The sequence below is a fragment of the Sturnus vulgaris genome, chromosome Z, assembly GCF_052056855.1.
Source record: "Sturnus vulgaris isolate bStuVul1 chromosome Z, bStuVul1.hap1, whole genome shotgun sequence".
NCBI lineage: Eukaryota > Metazoa > Chordata > Aves > Passeriformes > Sturnidae > Sturnus > Sturnus vulgaris.
In genome coordinates, this window is record NC_142283.1 from 52,782,969 (window position 1) to 52,803,568 (window position 20,600).

A 20,600-nucleotide genomic window follows, 5' to 3' on the forward strand; every position below is an offset into this window, starting at 1 on the left:
TATTATATGTACGTCTAAAGCACTTTTGAATAAATTTTGCTGTGCTACTGACTATATACACACTTTTAAAAACCCAACAGTTCCTCACATATCAGTGGGTGACCACCTCATTACTCTTTTATTCCTTGGAAGTCTCAAAGTCTGTTTCATGTCCTCCAGAATCTTTGAACAGTTTGCTTTGGAAGGGATATTTAAAGATCATCTAGTTTCAGCCCCGTTGCCACTCGACCAGGTTACTCAAAGCCCCATACAACCTGACCTTGAACACTTCCAATAATGAAGCACCCACAAGGTCCATGGGCAGCTCGCTCCAGCATTATTCCACTTTCAGTGTAAGAAAAAAGGTCTTCCTTGTATCCCATCTAAATCTACCTTCTTCCAGTATAAAACACTTGCTAGTAGTCCTGTCACCGCAAGTTCTGGTAAAAATATCCATCCCCGTCTTTCTTAGAAGTTCCTTTTAAGTATTAAAAGGCCTCAGTAAGTTTTTACCAGGCTGAAAAGCTTCAGCCTTCTCAGCCTGTCTTCATAGCAGAGTTGCTCCAACTCTCTGATCATTTTTAACAGGTCTATTATTTTCTCTTGTGCTGAGAAACGCCAGAACGGGATGAAATACTCCAGCTGGGAGTACTCTCACATAAACAGAGTAGAGGGACACAGTCCCCTCTCTTGACCTGCTGGCCATGCTGCATTTCATGCAGCCTAGGATGCACTTGGCTTGTTGCCTTTTTGGGTTGTAAGTGCACGTTGACCGCTTGTGTCCAGCTTTATCCCCTGTACTCCCAAGTCATTCTCTTCAGGGCTGCTGTCAATCTATTATCCATCAGCCTGTATTGGTACTGGGGACTGTCCTTAGCCTGAACAGAGATGTGATACAAAATTATGGGAAGGTTTTTTCAGTTTTAATTTACATTTAAAAATATGGTATGTATTCAATCACTATACAAACAAAAACCAGGCACATAACTTGTGCCCTGTAATAATCAGAGATCAATTTTCCTGGATTATGGTGTCTGCAAATTATTTTCTTACAGATACAAAGAAAAAGGGTGCCAGTTTTCTTCCTCCAGATTTCTAAATTCTGCATACACTGGACACATTTAATCCTTGACAGTTACTACACTTATAACAGCAGGCATGTTTATGTCTCTTTCTGTTCATGTCTTCAGACATTATTTATAGTAATGCATTTCTAACATTTGCCATATCTTTCATAAGACTTGATAGTACTGTACCACTGCAAGATACAAACTTGACAGTTTGCAATAGGATCTACACATTATTCTGACAGTAAGTACTATACAGCCAGCAAACCATATTCTTTTAATATCCTTATTAAAAATCTTATGAACACTGTGACTAAATCATATATAGTAAAATCTATTTTGCACATGATGGCAATGAGTCACTACATTTTTAATAAATTGTATATTGCAATAAGCAACTACCGCATTATTTTTATTTTAAAACTTTCTAAATCAAGTCTATTACTAAAAGCTATTTCATTAACTGTTATAAAACAATTTGGAAATATCTTAAAATCTGGTTCAAGATGTCTGTCTATTTTGATCCCATTGCCTGTGAATGTGTGCAATGATCCAGTTAATACGTGATTGTATCTATGGCATAACGATTCTACTCAATGGCCCTTCCAGCAATATTTTTGGAAAGACTGAAAAGTAATCAATACTTCTTTGTATTACCAGAAACACATAGCAACACTGGTATACATCACCGCAAGTGCTTCTCTACTTTTTCACAAACACAGCTGCAATAGTTCTACTAGCTCACTACAGTTTAACAAATGAATTTCATTACAAATTAGAACAGAGAAGATGAGCAGTGTCCTCAAATGTCTTTAATCTTTTTCAATCATTAAAACAGAATGACATACAGGAGAATATGCACCCATTTTTTTTAAAGCTCATACAAATTTTTGCTTTGATTCCATTCTTCAGTGCCATACCACTGAGAAAACTCTACATTTTCAGAATTGATGTACCTTTCAATACCATAATCTTCAGCTTTCAAGCTCACTATTATTTGCCTTCAGGTGCAAATTTTAAAGTGTACAGCCTTCTAAAAAACCTTTATGGCTTCAGCCAGATTCTAAAAGGCCTGTAGATCAGTCATCATCACACTGTAGATTTCTTTTCAAAATAATGTTCTTTAGTCAGAGTACACTTGTGGTTATACTCGGTTCACTTGTCAAATACAAATCTGAGGTCATCAAAAGCTTCAGGGCAACTTCAGCTATTCCAAAACTCATTTTCTACCTCTATTTTGTTGGAGAAATAGTATTTCAAGTATAAAAATAATAGGAAACTCTACAGATAGAGAAACAAAGGCATCGCATGTGCATGTTTCAGTATAGCATTGCAGTTACTGCCTGTCAAGACAAAGTCAATCCAATACCCAAGCATTTTGAAACATAAAAAATACCAAAAGGAGATAAGATATTTTACTGAAGTTGATACATATTCTAGTGAAATCATGATATTAGAGCTGACATCTCAAAATACATAAGTCTAGGAACAGATGCTAATGATTCTATTTAAGTATTTCTGTTGTAATTGATGAAACATTTAAACATTCTCACTTACAAGGTCTACATTCATTATAAGTCACATGCCTGGCAAGGCTGAAAGACACTACGTTCAATACTCCTGTTGGCTTGAATTATTTGGCCATATACAAGCATGGGCTTTCATTTAATTCTAGTTTTAAGCCCCATGTTTTATTAAAACAGAAAACCAGACAAGAGAGCACTTTCTTTCAAAGGCTGATTTGATATTTGAGAGGTCAGTCTGAATTTTCATCTCCAGAGACTTTTTATGCAGCTATAATTCATATTTATAATTACAGCTGAGTAATTAACAGTCTTTTGAAAACAGAGACTATCTAGGTACTTGGGGAAAAGCTTTTCCCTTCCCAAAGTAAAATTGAGTTTTATCATTGACTTTGACACACAAAGAAATCGAGTTTGTTTCCTATGACCCAAAGCCCCATACATATAAATAGTGAAGGAAAAAGGGAATTTTAAAAGCATAAGCATACACCAAGCTTCTCCTGGAGACTTAAAGACAAATGGTACAAGGAAAAAATAAATTAAATAAAACTAAACTCAGCTGGAATCCTAAGCTTTTTCTGCTTTGGGTAAACTCTTCGATGCTGTTTAACAGCATTGGGATGGAAGCTGACACCACACTCATTCACAATATGAATTCTATAAATTACATACTTCCTCCAACTTGTCATTAGCTAAAATTATGCATTTACATGTACACAAATTTCAAGTGGTGCCCCTGCATTCCATCACTTCTTAGCAACATTGCCTCTCTTGTATCTGCTCCTAACATCTTCACTGCGATTAAAAGTACTTAAGTTAGCATTTGTGTATTTCTTGTTTTCACACTAGCTCATGTCTGCCACTAAACTTGAAGACCACTGGAACAGAAACCAGCTGAACTATGTGTCCACAAATCACCTAGCATACTGTAGTTTATGTAAAATATTGTTTTATAATGTGTGATAAGGTAAGTATATCCCTTCAGCCATTTCCTTTTAGAACCCAAACTTAAAATGTCTATATTCAACTTATTTCTTTCCTATCTTGGTGATGACAAATTGTCATTCCACATGGCTATTTGAACTCAAAGTGTCTGATGGATGTGAACATCATAAAATAAAGAAAGCAAGCCTGACTCTGACAAAAGGAGAGCAGGATAATCTAATTTCTCCACTCACATATATTTAGGAGGAAAAAAGAGAGAGAGAAAATGTATAATCACAGACATAATGTGGAGAAACCACAGGTTATAGCACCCTTGTGGCATGCTTTCAACACTAAGGTCGCCTAGGAGGTCTTTTGCTTTTGCATGAGAAGTCAGCTAATGTCTAACAATATCATGGGTTTATACCCCTAAAATAGAAGCAATTTCACCAGAGTATATCACATTATTTTCTTCCTCTATAAAAACAAAGCACCCAAATCTATTTATTTTTTCTACTTGCATTCAGGAAAAAAATTCAAAGGTTTTAATTTGTAATGAAAATTTCACTGTCATGTAAGTTTTCAGCAGTGATGGTACATGACACATAATGCACTGAAAAAGCTAGAGAATTACGAAAACATGCTGGCATGCTGTAACAACCCAGTAATTTGAAAACATGAAATAGCTGAATAAAACAATTTTAAATCTATAAACTACATGTATGATACAAACACTGAGTTTTACTCTGGAAGAAATTAGTATATCTTGAATATTTAATAGTAGCAAGACTGACAGGAAACACACTGATTTTAAGCCAAAATTTCTAGTGAGCTGAAATTATTTAATAGCAATCACTACATTGACCAGCTAAGCAATAAAAAGAAACCTACCAATATGTTCATGTTTGCACAGATGTTTTTTAATTTGTAAAAAAACTAAACATTGGCTTTTGTTTCCAAAAATGCAAACTTCCTTTGCTGTCTCATTGTAGATGCTACATTAAAGAAAATGTCAGGTCCTCCTCTACAGATCTCTGAAAATAGTAGATATTCTTCTTATTTGGGCTGCTTATTACTTCAGGGGGGAGGAAGAATGAGGACAGGAATAGAAAATGTTTCAAACAACTAGAACCATTTGCTCCTACAGTATAGTATCTAATTTTGGTATGGCTGCATGCTAGAACTTAATCTATTCCTTTATATGTTTTTTCCACTGTCTTTTGCTCATTAAAAAAAAAATTAACAAACCACACTCTAAATTTTGTTAAGGAGAGCTGACACAGTAGGGAAGGCCACATTTATTTATTACATACCTCATGCTTTATCACAAAAGAGATTACAAAAATAGTCTCAAAATTATTTTTTTTAATTAATCCTTATGAAGACTCAATATCAAGAAATTATGTACAAAGCTTTCTTTTGCTCTGGTAACTCTCTGGCTTGAATGATGGAGAGAGAGGAATAAAGGTGTCCTTAATCTACCAAATAGGATATCTATGAAGCTGGAATTGGATGCTGAAGAGCACCACTGACAGTCCCTAAAATTTCAAAGGGCAAAACTGACCAGCATCAATTGCTCACATATTCCCAGGTGTGAAAACTTTTGTGTGCTTTTACAGAAATTAACAGCAATGCAGATGGTATCAACTGTCTACTCTCAGGTATAGAAAAAATGGTAATGAAAAGGAATGAAAGGCTAGAGGATTAAGTGGGGCTGAGTGGAGAAAAGAAGAGGCAGGAATTCCTAGAGAATGAATAAATTTGCATATAATCCTTGGGATTCCCCTGAGGAAAAATATTCAGTGCCAGTGGGTATGAGACCTTATTCTGTAGCATCAACAGTCAGAAGTGAAGACTATCTTAAAGATCATGTTTGAATTGAGAATAATGTGGCAGATATACACAAACCTAGAACATACACAGAAGGCTATTGGCAGCAAACTCTTTAGAGAAGTAGAAACCCCATGTTTAGGAAACAGGAGTGTCTTGGGGTGACTTTATGATGCTTATATCCCCAATCGTCTGTTCTGTTAGTGTTAAATATTGAGTTCTGCAGCTTTAAGACTGGTTCCAGGAGTGAAAGAAGAGAGAAGAGGTGCAGAGTTTGTTATCAGAGACTGCCCTGGCTCCCCCACATCCTTCTCACAGACCGTGCTGTCAGCAGTGGACAGCAGCAGAGAGCTCTCCTTTGCTCTTGGTTAGTTTCTGGCTAGCTGAGGCAGAGAAGCTCCCTGGACTGTGGATTTTTTTTCCTTTTTCTTGGAATTGCTCGAACCTGCTCTGGACTGAAAACCCAGAGGAGCAGCAGGAGCTCACACCTGTGTCCCACCTGGCCTGGCCTGGCCTGGGGCATTTCCCAGCACCGGAGGGGCTGAGAACAGCCTGAGTGAGCCGGGCTGCGACCCACGGAAGGGACCCTGCTGAACCTGTCGTCTCTTCAGAGCAGAGAGAGGTTTTGCTGCTTAGTATTGCTCGGTTTTTGTGTTGGTAAATGCTTTGCCTGTTAAATAAACAGGTTTTTTCCCCACTTCTCTCCAAGGAAATATTTCCCCAAACCAGATGGAGGAGGGACTGCTTGAATGTGTTTCCTAGAGGGACCCCATTCAGAGGTCTCCTCCCGAATTTGCCCTAAACCAGGACTAAGAGAAATATGTTACAAGAGGTACCTGATATACAGTGTTTAAGAGAAAATAAAAGTATCCACGAAATTCTACTATGTATACGTATAAGTATACATATATGCATAGGTATATGTACGTGTACAGACACATATTCGTTTTTATTATTAAAACACAGAATGACATAATATCATATATCATTCAGGAAACACAGTTTAGCTAGGGTGTTCACTCTCAAACAGACCAGAGTAAAATCATCACATGCAGTAATTTATTTGCAACAAAATCAAGAATTTAAAAGCAGACACCTTGCTGGTGATTTTAGGGCAGATTTTTTTCTTCTACTCCTTTATCCAAGAAGCAATGTTTTATTGGTCTATAGGCATTACATCACCTACACAGCCTTCTGAAATGGAGAAACTGCCTACTTCCCTCAAATTAATGCAAATCTAGCTATTTCATTATAAATTTAATGTCAGAAATTAAATCCTGGAATAATAAGGTTTAATGAGCCATCCAGGATTCTAGTGCTTCCTTCCCTCACAGAAAGGCTCTCTTCTACCTGCAGCACTACTACATTTATGACTTATAAAGTAACAGTCATAAAGTAACTGCCTCTCAATTCTACTGTATTCAGCTGAGTTCCTTCCTCACAACACTCATTCCACACAAATACACAAACTCTTCTTCTTTAAAAAACAGTGTTAAGGAAGGCAAATACTCTGTTTCTAAACATTGTTATATTTGCAGGACACCACAGGCTCATATACAGCTTTATACAATACAAGCGGTTCAATATCATTTTATATTGAAGGAGGCATCAAGAATTGAAAAAGCACTAAGGTCTAAAAGCAATATCATATCCACTGAAGGAAAAATTAGAAGAAAATCTAAAAATTCCTCAACTGTTCATAATTGATTAACATAATTGCTTCATATTCTGCAGAAATAAACTAGGTATGTAAATCCTGTAATTTCAGAAACATTGGCTGCACACCTTCATAATCAGTAATTTAAAAATAATTCAAGCCTTTTCTGAAAGGCTTTCCTGTTAGTCTTACAGTGTTTAAGTCATGGACAATCCACAGAATACATTTCAACACGTGATGAATGAATGAATGAATGAATGAATGAATGAATTTAAATCCAGTTGGTGGCTGGTCACAAGTGGTGTCCCCCAAGAATGAGGACCACTTATTTTTAACAACTTTATGACCTGGCCAAAGGTATCAAGGGCACCCTCAGTCAGTCTGCAGATGACACCAAGCTGAGTGGGAAAGTTGATGTACTGGAGGGCAGGGAGGCTCTGCAGAGGGATCTGGGCAGGCTGGATCATGGCCCAAGGCCAGTGGTGTGAGGTTCAACAAGGCCCAGCACTGTGTCTTGTCCATGCCCCGACCAGGTGGCCAAGAAGACTAGTGGCATCCTGGCCTGTACCAGCAGTAGCGTGGCCAGTAGGACCAGGCCAGGGATATTCTCCCTGTCCTCCACCCTGCTGAGGCCACACATGTGATCCAAGAAGGATATTGAGGTGCTCAAGCATATCCAGAGAAGTGCAGCAAAACTGGGGAAGGGTCTGAAATACAAGTCCTGTGAGGAGTTGCTGAGGAAGCTGGGGTTGTTTAGCCTGGAGAAAAGAAAGCTCAGGAGGAACCTTATCACCCTCTGCAACTGCCTGAAACGAGGGTGTGGTAGCCTCTTCTGCCAAGTGAAAAACAGCAGGACAAGACATAATGGCCTCACACTGTCCCAAAGAAGTTTAGTTTTAACAGCAGGAGAAATTTCTTCACTGAAAGCATTGTTAAGCTTTGGAACAGCCTCCACAGGGAAACTGGATGTTATCACCATCTCTGGAAGTGTTCCGAAAATGAGCAGATATGGCAGACTGGGATAAGGTGTGCCCAGTAGGCTTTGTGTTATTCAGTCAAAGGTTGGACTTGATTATCTTGGAGGTTGCTCCCAACAATTTTTCCATGATTTCTGTTTTCAACTCTTAAATTAACCATTTTCAAGTAGTTTTATATTTTTATGTTATATATATACAATCTCTACATATGTCTTTTAAATTTTTTTCAAAGGACACAAAAAAACCAGTTTTTCTTTCAAAGTCCAAACAGAAGTTCAAAACAGATTACCACCTAAAGGACAGGCTATCAATCTTAAAGCACTCCAAGTTGTATTTCCATATTTAGACATACAGCTACAAAGGACGAAAAATAATGAATAGAGTAAAATGAAAATAAAGTATAAATAGAGTGAAAATATTACTAATTCAAAGTAAGTGAGTACAAGGTAAGGTAGACCAAGAACCATACTGGAAACAGTGTGAGGTGATCCAGAAAACTTCCATTTCCTCTAAGACTTTGAATGGCCCACTAATAACTTTCTTTCTATCTGACAACATCACAGTCATGCACACACTGACAAAATTAAGCTAATATAATATAATATAATATAATATAATATAATATAATATAATATAATATAATATAATATAATATAATATAATATAATATAATATAATATAATATAATATAATATAATATAGCAAAAAACCCACATTTTGCACTTGTGCATATCCTCTTCTTGAGCACATCAGTGCTCCTGAATGACACTGTTTAATGTGTGATTTATTGTATGCGTATTTTTCAGTACCCTGATGGCAGAGATACCATGTAAAACAAACAGATCGTGCATCCTTTCACCTTCATAAATAGTCTAGGTAAAAATCAATAATAAAAAGACCTCATAAATATGTACTGTGTACTATTCCCTGTCTTTTTGGATTTCATCACCAATACAGCTCCAAAACTTAAACTTTCACAGTTGATACTGGTCAAGTTTGTTATTCTTCTCTTGAGGAGGAGTAAGTTTGAATTAAATAGAACACCAAAGACTGTTACTACTGTTAATGAACTTCCGTTATTTTTCAAAAGGACCATCTTGGTAAAACTCTTGTTATTTATTTCTTACCTTAAAAATAACTTACTGCTCTTTACCCAGCAATAACCATCACAATTCAGATTTTTAATACATTTCAAATATTGTAACACCTTAATAGCAATGCATATATGGAGCATATATTAATATACTACTCACCAATTTTAATCTTTGCAAAGGTATTCTGCTAGCGTCTATTGGAGTACGCTCTGTGACATTACCAAATCTGACTTCTGGGATGGCAACTGCACATATTACATGTGCCCACCTGTGAAAAGTGGCAAGTCAAAAACACCACCAAAAAACTCATAGAAATACAAGTGCTTAAGTTGCTGCTTGCCGTGTATTTGGCTTTTGCTTTTGGTTTGGTTTTCTTAAAGGTACTCATCTGTAGTTACTTCCTTATTAGGCTTTCTTAAGCTTCATTGACACATTTTAAAAAACCTTGCAACACTACCACTTTGTGTCAATAAAATTTCGGACTGAGGTTTTATTGCAACAATTTTTAAGCATGTTTTACTTTTTATTTAAGTAATAAGTTTTTGTAGGTGTGCTATTCAGGTACATACATAAACACCACACTACTTGGTTCATGTGTAATTTATCATCTCCAGTATCTATTACTCATTATTAACATTACTCAGACCTGAGAAACTATTCTTACACAACAAATGTGATTACAATCAATCATGTATCTATCAAAATGCAAAAGGAAATGCAAATTATATCAAGGACTCTGTCTTCTGATACAACAGAATCCAAGCAGCCAAGTGATCAAGCCACCAGTGCAATGCCCAGCATAAACTGGATCTCCTTCAGTAGCAAAAGCACCTGCAAGTGCCTAATACCATTGTTACATTTAAGACTTCAATGCAATGTCAGGAGGTTTGTCAGATACATGCTTCCTATATGCATCAGAAAGCACTCCAAATCCTCATGATACATGAATCTCAAAAAAAGAAAAGCTAAAAGAAACTTTAAAAAATCTGAAATCAATGTTGAAACTTTATATTTCCTGAAGCAAAAGAAAAGCTAATGCACTTTTATCAATAAAGAGCAGCCTTCTGAGGCCACTTCTAAAATCTTTTTGGGGTAGACAAGAAGTAAATATGAATAAAGGAAAACATTTCCATCATAAAGATTACATATCAATTAGCAAATTATACAGTTCAGCCCAAATAAAAATGGATAAAGCACAGATCCATCCTTTTAGTATGGTGACAGCTTCTTCATGTTTTAACTTACAGAAAAGAATCTCGTTTTGAGACTTTTTAAAACACTTTTTTTTGTAACAGCTGTTTTCTTTTCTTTGTGACCTGCCCACCTGCTAAACCACATTGTCTTACCATCTAATCTTTGTGAGACAGAAATGCCATAAATAAAATGCCTCTTCAATCAATCTTGAACTAAACCTTCATCCTCTAACATCTCTCAACTAACAGACTCAAAACAATTGGTGTTCTCTGCTGAAAAGAAGGAACCTCAGCCTTCCTATATGGCAAACTGCTTACTGCATGCACACATACCAGTGTGATCCATTAGCTTTTAAAAGTACAACATGCTTTTCCTATATCTCTAACTAGTACGTACAGAGTAAAGAAGGAGCAAAGAGAATGCATGTTAGATTTCACAGCTGTTAGAGAAAAAAGATGCAACTGTAACATATTTTCTGAAAACTCAAGATTTTGAAATTATAGTTAATGCTGAAAAACAGATTAAAAATTCCACAATGTGTAACAACTATAAGGTGTTATGGAAACATGAAAAACAGAGTTCAACTGCTTTTACAGAAATCGCATTTCATAAATCTGTAAAACTAACGTAGAGAGTGATGGAATGTAAGCCTCAAAACCTTATATATAATTATGCAAAAAAATTATTTTATGCAAACCTCTGTAGATTTTCCTCTTAGTATCTCTTATGAGACATTTTTTTAAAAATTGAATTGATATTAAAAAAATATATGTATTTTTTAAGATGCAACATGGAACCTACCAACAGCAAATATCAAGTGGGAATGATAAATTCTACTGAGATAATATTTTTGTCACTCTCTTTTTATTTAGCAAGTAAACCAAGCAGCAAATTTAAGGGAATTTAAAACAGAATTAAAACTCAGTTGAGAATTTTCATGGCAAAAATCTCTATTAAAATGGCTGCAATAATTTTTTCTGAAGGCAAGATATGGCTAGAGTTAAACATAAAACCTTCTCCTAACTGGACGACTTACAGGAGTCATTAAATCAGTTGCAAACCACTGATAAATTCCTTCCTGGTAAGTGAAAAGTAATGTTGTACCTAGATCATGTCTTACCACTGCATTCCAAAGCATGAAAGAATGAGGTCTACACGATATTTCTAAGGTACTAAGATAAGTTAATAATTATGAAATTATTCAAAATGTATAAAGACTATTATTGGGCTTGGAAAAGTATTAAACTGCAACATTTTACACTTTAGCTGTTAGGATTACTTGCTATATTGTTCTGTCACCCAGATGCAATAATAACATGATGCCAGCAACAAAACTATTTTTGACAGTTGTGCTAGAAGTGCTTTAAAAAAAAAAACAACTTCAGAATTGAACATTTTTTCAATATCATTAAAATTAATTAATTGAAAATACTGGGTTTAGAAATTCAAAAGTATTGTACTGTAATTTTCAGAAGCAAAGAAGAAAATATACTTTGCTGTTTGAGAAGATATGCAAAAAATGATAAATGAGCTCGCATTTACTTTCTTTGCACAAAGGCCAGCAGATTTAAATTTGGAACAAGCAAGCGTGTGCAAACACTAAAACAAATGCACGTTTTACTATCTAACTATTTAATAAACTGCCAGTGCCACATTTCAATAGAAATAATTTTAATTCTACAGCGATTCACCTTAAAGGGACACTGTCAAGTAATTAGGGCTGCAAACGCTTTGCACATGAGTATCAACTGGAAATTAAGTTTAAAATAAACACATACAGTCCTAAGAATATATTACTTACTTTTTGTCAGTAGTTTGCTTTAATGCACCACCTCTCAAATTGCAGAGACTACATTCCTAAAAATAAAAATAGAGTAGATAAAAGGGAGCTTTAATAATGGTTTACAAATCAGTTCCATTCATCTGATCTTGAGGATAAGCAAACTGGTTATGCAATTAATTATTGTGTTACATTTCCTTACAGGGAAAGAAAAGGATACAGTAACAAAAAGAGAAAAAACTTATACAACTTAAAGAAAAAATGTATTTGAGTATTACTTACGTATATAGTGACAGAATCCCTTTGAAACGTAATAAAAAGCCCGAACAAAATCAACACCAAAAAAACCAAACAAGAAAAAAATCCCCAACACTTTTAATCAGTACTGTCGTAGAAAGGCTGGGAACTGCCATACATTTTACAAAGGTAAAGCAAAGTATTATGGCACATAGTTAGTTTAATAGAAGTTACTGAGAAACTGACCCATAAGCTTTTGATCTAGCTCAATTTTTTTTTCTTTTCCTTTTGCCTTTATTTTTCTTTTTTCAGTGAAGGTAGTATACCTTCACTGCTTTGATCTTCAGTACAACTCTATCTCTTTCAGGGTACTTGGTAAGGTGTTCAGTGGTCCCCAGATAACATGCCAAAAAATAAGGCTTTTCCTACCTCTACTTAAAACTGAGCTTTTGAACAGATACATTCTTTTCTTCTTTCCAACCCTTCACTCCTTCTCTACATTCTCCTTCATTTCTGAATCTATTCTTTCCCTTTATTCCTCTTATTTTCCTCTTGTCCTCTTGTCAGAGGAGCTGATAAAAAAGTTTTTTGAACATTAGCTATTTTTCTTCCTGCCTGTTTTTCTGAAAGAAAAATATACAAAATAGAGTCAAGATATTCTGTGACAGTATAGATGTATGGGACCATATCTTTTGAACCCCTACATTTAAGTTGCCCTTGCAGAACAAGCAAACAAACCAAACAAAAAAAACAAACAAAGCGAAACCCCAAAGAACTTCAGGTTATGCTCCAGTCTGATCTTATCTTAAAAATGTAAATTATGAAGACTACGAATGTCTCCAGAAATTTAACTGAATGCTATATTACATTTCCTATGAAAAACATCTTTCTTAGCCATAAAAAAAAATGCTTTCCTGTAACAGTTGGATCTTCTTTGCTATTCAAGCACAAAAATTTTGCCTTACCAACCAAAACCACAGAGAACAGAACACCCTCTTATGGAATACCCTTTTAACTACTTAATATTATTGTAGAGTTTTAAAGAAGAGAATTGAGATTCATTATTCTATTCACAATAACCTTAAGATGGGACCTAATATGTCCCAGATCACATTTCCCTATCTAAAAGTAAACACTGACTATTAAAGGCCCAAAATGATACTACCTTCAGCAAAGTTGGTTGGGCTTTTTTTTCTGGACTTGCAAGAGTAGTATTTTGCAATAAAAACTGTTTCAGAGTGATCCCTGTATACCTGCCCCAGGGAGCAGGTCACCTCCCACATCTGACAGACCAGTTTTTCTCCTGCCTCCAACACTTGTGCAGTGTGGCAGACATAAACCATCAACACCAACACCAGCAGTGCCCAGCAGGCAGCAGGAGGAGGCAGCAGGTGGTGGCACTGATGCCACATGCATGGGCACTTATCTGCCTCTAGAGTGGCTCTAAAAGTTCCTGCTTCGCCAGGAAGGTTCTTTCTGTCCACCATCTTTCTTTCCCCTTGTCTCCCAGATGATGTGGTAGACTTAATACACCATCGTGGGGTAAAGAGCTGATGCCATTCTCCCTGTGTCTTTCAAGCCACATGGGTACCCTGGCAAGGCACCATCTTGTAAATGCTATTTCCACCACGTTGGGTCTCTCTTTGTTTCCCAGGCCTTAAAGGAGATTTAACAATTTTATATTTAGTGATTATTTACTAGTTTGCTGTTTTGGGGTTTTTTTGCATGCTGTTCTGCTTGTCAGTAAACTCCTATTTTTCACTTACATCTACTCGCATTCATTCCTTATGGGTGGAAAGAGATTGGCTGAAATTAAGAGGAGGTAACTCATTTTAGTGTCCAGCTCCTTAAATTGTCTTAAACCAAGACAGCAGCTCTGCAGAGCATGAACTTTCACAATTTAGACACAGAATAACATCTGCAGACTGGGGAAAAGAGCATCAGTCTAACCCACCAGAAATCTCTGCAGGGAAAAACTTTCGTTCTCCACTTTCAAATGTTAAAGTTCAGGGGATCCCTCATAAATTCTTTTTAATCTGAGCACTTTCTTAACATTGGCCACAAAAATACTTCAACTCTGCTTTGCAAAATGAAGAGTGTATTTGCTCAGATTTTAAGAGCTTTGACGTTCCTGGGTTACTTTGCTTCAAAATTTGTTACTTGAAAAATGATGTCATTTTTCTGATTCTAATGGATATTTTTCACTTTTACAGAAAACTGTCACTAGATCATCTGCTGTGTAATGCAACTTGACTGAGAATCCAGGGCCCTAAAGAAATTTTACAAATAAATTTTACAAATAAATTAAGCTAAAATAGCACAGGAATAGACAGGAGTCTTATCTTTACCTACTAACTACAAAGCTTTGACATTAGGGTAAAAATAGAAAAAAAAAAAAAAACAAAAATATAAAACCAAGGAAAATTAAAAGGAAAAGAGCACCCAAACAAAAGAGAAGGTAGCTCTAAATACCCTCATTACAAGCTATAGAAAGATTATCTTTTTGCAGGACCTATAGGAACCAAACATGTCCTCTAAAAAACACCTATACGTATCTTTGGTGAGTCGAAAGTGTTAGTGGGTACTTGCTCACTGTCTGTTGGACATAGGCTATAAGCAATTAGATAAGAACTAGTAAATTGCACCCTAAGAACTAGCAAATTTCACCAGTATTCATAACAAATCTGTGTGGGTAGGAAACCAGGTTTAAAGCCCATTAAAACTATCTTGTGAATTATGCCTGCATTGCAATATTTTGTCCTATATCCAGGCAATATGGCTATTAGTTTAACTTCCGTTTCAATATACTACAATTAATGAAAACTCAGAGGATCTGACATTTACAAAAACTAATATTCCTAATAAATGCGTATGTGCCATGGGTGGCAGTGAAATGACATATGAACTAGTAATTATTACCCATCTTATTATCCATGAAGGACATAGACCTGCTTAGGTAGTCCAGTGCTCCAAAAGCACCTCTCCTAGAGACAGACAGACAGAGAAGACAGACAGAGAGTTGCTCAGCCTGGAGAAAAGTAGAGAAGGCTTTGGGGACACCTCATTGTGGCCCTTCAATACTTAAAGGGCCCTTCAATACTAAATGAGGAAAAGCATTTTAGAAGGAGAAATGGTTTTAAATATAGATGAGACATAAGGAAAAAGTTTTTGACAATAAGGGTAGTGAAACATTGGACCAGATTGCCCCGAGAGGCAATGGATGCCCCATCCCTGGAAATATTCAAGGTCAGATCATGTTGGATCTCAGGAATCTGGAGTTTTTGAGCTTTCTGTGCGTCCAGGCACAGACCCCATGAAAACACTGCTCTGAACCTGGAACCTTGGAGAAGACTTGTAAATATGAATAATGAGTTAGAAATCACAAATGTGTAGTGGGTTAGATGTGTGTGTTTTCACTGGGTGATAGGTTTTAAATTTGAGGTTTTTATAGTATAGTGGTGGTTATGGGACAAGATGGAGAATTTTGGGTGGTGTCTTTTCTTTGTTCATCTCCTTCTTCCTTCTTCTTCACAGAACTGAGGTAGCAACCTTTGGATTGGTCAGTCAAAAGTTACTCTAAGGGTCATGGGAATCTATTATTGGGTCAAAAGAATAAATAATACAGGTGTTAAACCGCTATTGGTTTGTTTAGCTTTAAAAGGCTTTGAAGCAGGCTCAGTTGAAACCATTTTTCCTACTTCTAGCAAGGAGCTAGAGGCACTGTTTTACTTTCTGTAATTCTCTGACAAGATATAATAAACATCCAAGTCCGAACACGAGAAACCGTCTCAATTGCCTCTCTAATAATCCTGAGAGAAAATAGATGAGACTGATGACAAACCACTAATAAGTGGTGCAAAGCCAGCACACACCTTTCACAAGGTCATACAGGGCTCTGAGCAAACTGATCTAATTGAGAATGTCCTTGCTCATGGCAGTAAATTTGGACTAGATAACCTTTAAAGGTGCCTCCCAACACAAACTCTTCTATGATTCTGTGGGTCTGTGTTCTCACAGAGAAAGAGTGCGTCTGTGCATCCTCATGTGCCTGCTGTCAGTCTATATGTAAAAATCAGGAGAAGAATTTATTTCATTATAAAGCATCACCTTAGAAGGTATCCAATCTCTCATTCATTATTACTTTGCAAATCCTTTAAACAAGTAATTTTGTCATTTGTATTTGCATTAAATAATAATTTCATAAGCATATTATTTTATACATATCTAAATTAAATCTTAGACCATTTTAAATTGCCCATCTCCTTAAAAAATCTCCGTAACATTCTAGAATTACAAGAAGGCTTTCTCTCTTCCAGTATCTGTATAAAGTAAGATATCTCCATATAATTCACAAGTTCTATACAATAACATTCATTTAATTTCCCAGGTTTTTTGTAGAAATTATGCATTTTTTCTATAACAATATATATTGCATTCAATGTTTCTGGACTAAATGTTTCCCCTTGCTTTCAAGGAAACATTTTTGCAACCAGCAACCCTAATCTCACTTCTCTGCTTCAATCACCTCAAGAAATTGCTGGAAAAACCTCAAGTCAGTGTGAATTAACCATGCTTCCCTTGGTACATACATCCAAAAGATGAATCACCTTTTTTGGAAGGGTATGTTGCTACTCAGGCATAGCTGCATATTAATTATTGTTGCATGGATAAATATTACACAAAATTCAAGCCTGTTTACACTCATTTATATTTTAAAATGAATACACCTGCCTATCTTTGAATATTTTTTTAGTCTGCCAAAACTCAGTCATATTCACAGTAACGCCTGCAAAAGCAGTTTTCACACTTCCATATTCCCATACTTCCTCAGCAACAGCTGTCTCCATAGGAGACAGGAAGCTGTCTGACACAGCAAGGCAACAGAATTCAGCCAAGCCATAGCAGAGGGCTACATATTAAGTCATCTAACAGTTATTTTTATTGAAAACTATTGAAAACTATGACCATGCACCACACAATCTCCTTTCTTGCTAAACTGCTATTTCTTCTTTACTAAGGTCCTGTAAATTAAAAGAGCATCTCCAAAGAATTACATTTATCCAGTTAAATGAAAAAGAAATTTAAGCTTATGTCAATGGAAGACTGGGTAAAATAAAACATACGTTACTCTTATTGAACTGTGCCTGACATAATTTCAAAAATTTCCTCTTAAAATGTAGTTTCCATAAGCAACCTAATAATCTCTTCCAGCTCTTTGGCATCTATGCCATTAGGGAGCTTTTCATTTAACTAACAAGTAGATTCCCTGCTTAAGCCTTTTCCTTTTTACTTTATGCATGATAAACATAAAAAAACCGAGATTGTCCCTTGCTTTTTTGACATTTTACATTTATAGACGCTTAGTCAGTTAAAAAACCACAATCTTCCCATCTAAGTGACTTCATTTGTGGTAACGTTCTCCCTTCAGAAATGCAATGAGAACAGATCGTCAGTGATGTCAGGCAAAATAAGATTTTTATCCCACATCTGAGAAGATGTGCTTGAACAGCCATGAGTTGTGTAGCACATGGACAATAATCTTCAGGATCTTTTCTACAGCAGCAGCTGACATCACTGCTCCGCAATCCTTTGTCTGTATTCTAGCTTCAGTATCCTGCACTTTTCTCTAACTACCTCTTGTTTTCCAGGTTATCTCAATAAATTATTAAGATCTTGTTCATTTCTGATTGCCTTTACTTCACAGGCCTCACTGAAAATATACCAAAAGCTTGTCTTCAGCTAACATCTCCTGCAACAGCTTCTGCAAAAGGGATAACTATGCAGGCTGTGGCTGGTCAAGCCAGTAAAAAGACTGTGTAATGTTTGACAGATGCAACTGAAAAAGAGACTTGGATACTTCAATAAGAAGATAGTTGCTATCACAGGAAACTACCAGCAGATTCAAAACAAAGAAACAAGCCAACAAAAAACTAGAAAGATTCTTAAAAAAAGTATGTGTCTGTTGGCCAGACGTGGGTGCTAAAATTTTACACTAGTTGAGAAGGAAGCCGCATAAGTTCCTGAAAAAAAAATTCAACAAAGGTTACTTTTTACTAAGGAAAAGAAACATACTGCCTTTGTCTAAGACAATTTCTTAATTCCACACTGAAGGAGATTGAGAAAGCATTAGGAATGCCTACTCAAGATGCATATTCTTCATCAGGTATTAATTTCTTGTTGTGGAAGAGAGAATAACAAATTAGAACAGACTTCAGTTTTAATCTTATGGTACATCTTACTGTTCTACGTAACCTGCAGTTTTAAACCTTCATATGCAGAAATACTACCTAGATATTAGGGAAAATCCAAATGTTTGGCAATAAGCACACACTGAAATATATATTATATATAATATATATTTAATTTTCCCAATCTGTGATCCCAAAACTTGCCAAAAAATGCAACTTTAATAACATATTATTATCATTTATTTAATAAGTTATTGTGGTAGTAGTAAAGTAGCTTTATTTAGCAGTGATTTTACCTGAAGAAATATTTTCAAGTAATTTCAATATATTTTAGCTAGTGATTTGAAGCATTGCCTTGGAAAGAACATTAAAGATCACCTTGTCAAACTCTCCTGCAATGGGCAGGGACACCTCCCTAGACCAAGTTGCTCAGAGCCCCATCCAGCCTGGCTTTGAATACTTCCAGGGATGTAGCATCCACCACCTTTCTGGTTAGTCTCAAGGTAACAGAATTTCGTCCTTACATCTAATCTAAACTCACCAATAACTAAACCCACTACCCCTTGATAATGTCTTAAGCATTCAGTAAATAATGTATTTCCACCCTTTTTTCATCAGCTATTTTTGCTGTCAAGTGACTTTGGCTAGTATCTAAAAACCTAAGAAAAGCGGTTAGGAAAGGTTTTAGGTGTTGGTTCTGGGATGATTTTTTCTCTTACCTTATATTTACATATGTATATACACACAAAAACATTGAGATGGGTCTGCTGGAGCAGCTCCCTTGAAGCCTTTATTCCATCACAGCTATCAGCCTCATTTTACAGAACCAAGCAAGGGAGATGAAACAGCTTCAGCTGCTTACCGCAGTAGACAAGCAGTTCTTAGTTACATCGTCTTTTAAAAGTTTTTTAGCCAGTAAGATAATATTAAAAGCTGACAAGCATTTGCTCAGGCCAATTAGTATACTTACACGTACCTCTTGCTTCTAACAATGCCTACTTGTAATGGTTTAAAACAACGGATAAAGCTTCATTATTAAGCTTACATAATTCTACTATCATGCATATTTTCTAAGGCCTATCTCTACACAGCACATAGCTCTACTATTTCTTGACCTTGCATCCCCAACTTCCTTGCATTTCTTCACTCTGAGATTTGCTTTCCCACAGCCTTCTGAGGATCTTGTACCTTTTCTATTTCACACAATTCCCCCTCTCAGTTTAACCCTAAAGAAATCCTTTTAATGACTTTGTCGTATATTAATTACCTTGCATTACAGCAAGCACTACAGTGCTTTTTTACTTATATAGCAAAACAGCATTATCAGCTTTCTAAACAAGGGTATATTAATAAACTTTACTTAATATATTGCTTTTTGTTTATTTAGGCAACTTCTCTAGCTTGTTTTAAGCATTTTTACTTTAAACTACAGCAGTTCTAATGTTTCAAAAGGTTTGATCACTTCCCAGGATGTGAGTCAAATCTCGTAGTAAGTACTCTCTCTTGATTCATTAAGTTTCTGCTCCCAAGGCCTTGAATCAAAGCCATTGTCATATTGAGATCAGCAGATGTGCTGGTTACACCCGGGGGAAGGCAGAATCACAGAGGTTCTTCTCCATGAGAACTTCCTCTGTGAGTTGATGGGACCAGTTGGAGGCTGGTTTGGTTATTGACAGCCTGAGAAACCAACTGGAGAAAGTTAGTTCACTCCGTGAAAACACATTGTGAAGGAGATAACCAGGAAAGAGGCTCTTTTTCATTTCCTGCTTCATTCAGGGTAACTAACCTGGCCTGGGCCTCTCACCCGGGCCAGGCCGAGGTGGGCTCGGGAGGCCACTGGGCCCCGTTTGCAACCAGGGGCCCCGATGGGCAGGAAGAGGAGAGGCTCATTTTTGAAAATCTTGGCCTCCCTTCTCCCCCTTGGCCCGTGACTCGGCGGGGCCCTGAACAGCTCAGAACAGCCCACACGGCCTGGGGGAGGCGGCCGGGCCCCCTGCTTGGAAAGCTGGCGTGTCCCGGCAGGGAGGAGGGGTGGCCATGGGCAGTGGGTGCTGCAGCCCCAGGGAGGCTGAGTGAGATCTCAGCCATTCCCCATCCCCACCCTCCCAGCACGGCCTGAGTCTCCTGAAATCCTGGCCCAGCCCCTGCAA

At 36.6% G+C, this 20,600-nt stretch overlaps 1 protein-coding gene across 2 annotated transcripts in view; it reads right to left on the reverse strand.

Moving 5' to 3' along the window:
• Window positions 1-20,600, reverse strand: part of KDM4C (lysine demethylase 4C) — a 245,496-nt gene that overhangs the window by 65,464 nt on the left and 159,432 nt on the right. For both annotated transcript variants that reach the window (XM_088156977.1, XM_088156978.1), the window contains 2 exons: window positions 12,047-12,102; window positions 9,211-9,319 (listed from right to left, as the gene is read on the reverse strand). In XM_088156977.1, the coding sequence (XP_088013103.1) occupies window positions 9,211-9,319; window positions 12,047-12,102 (165 nt within the window). The remainder of the gene's footprint in view (window positions 1-9,210; window positions 9,320-12,046; window positions 12,103-20,600) is intronic.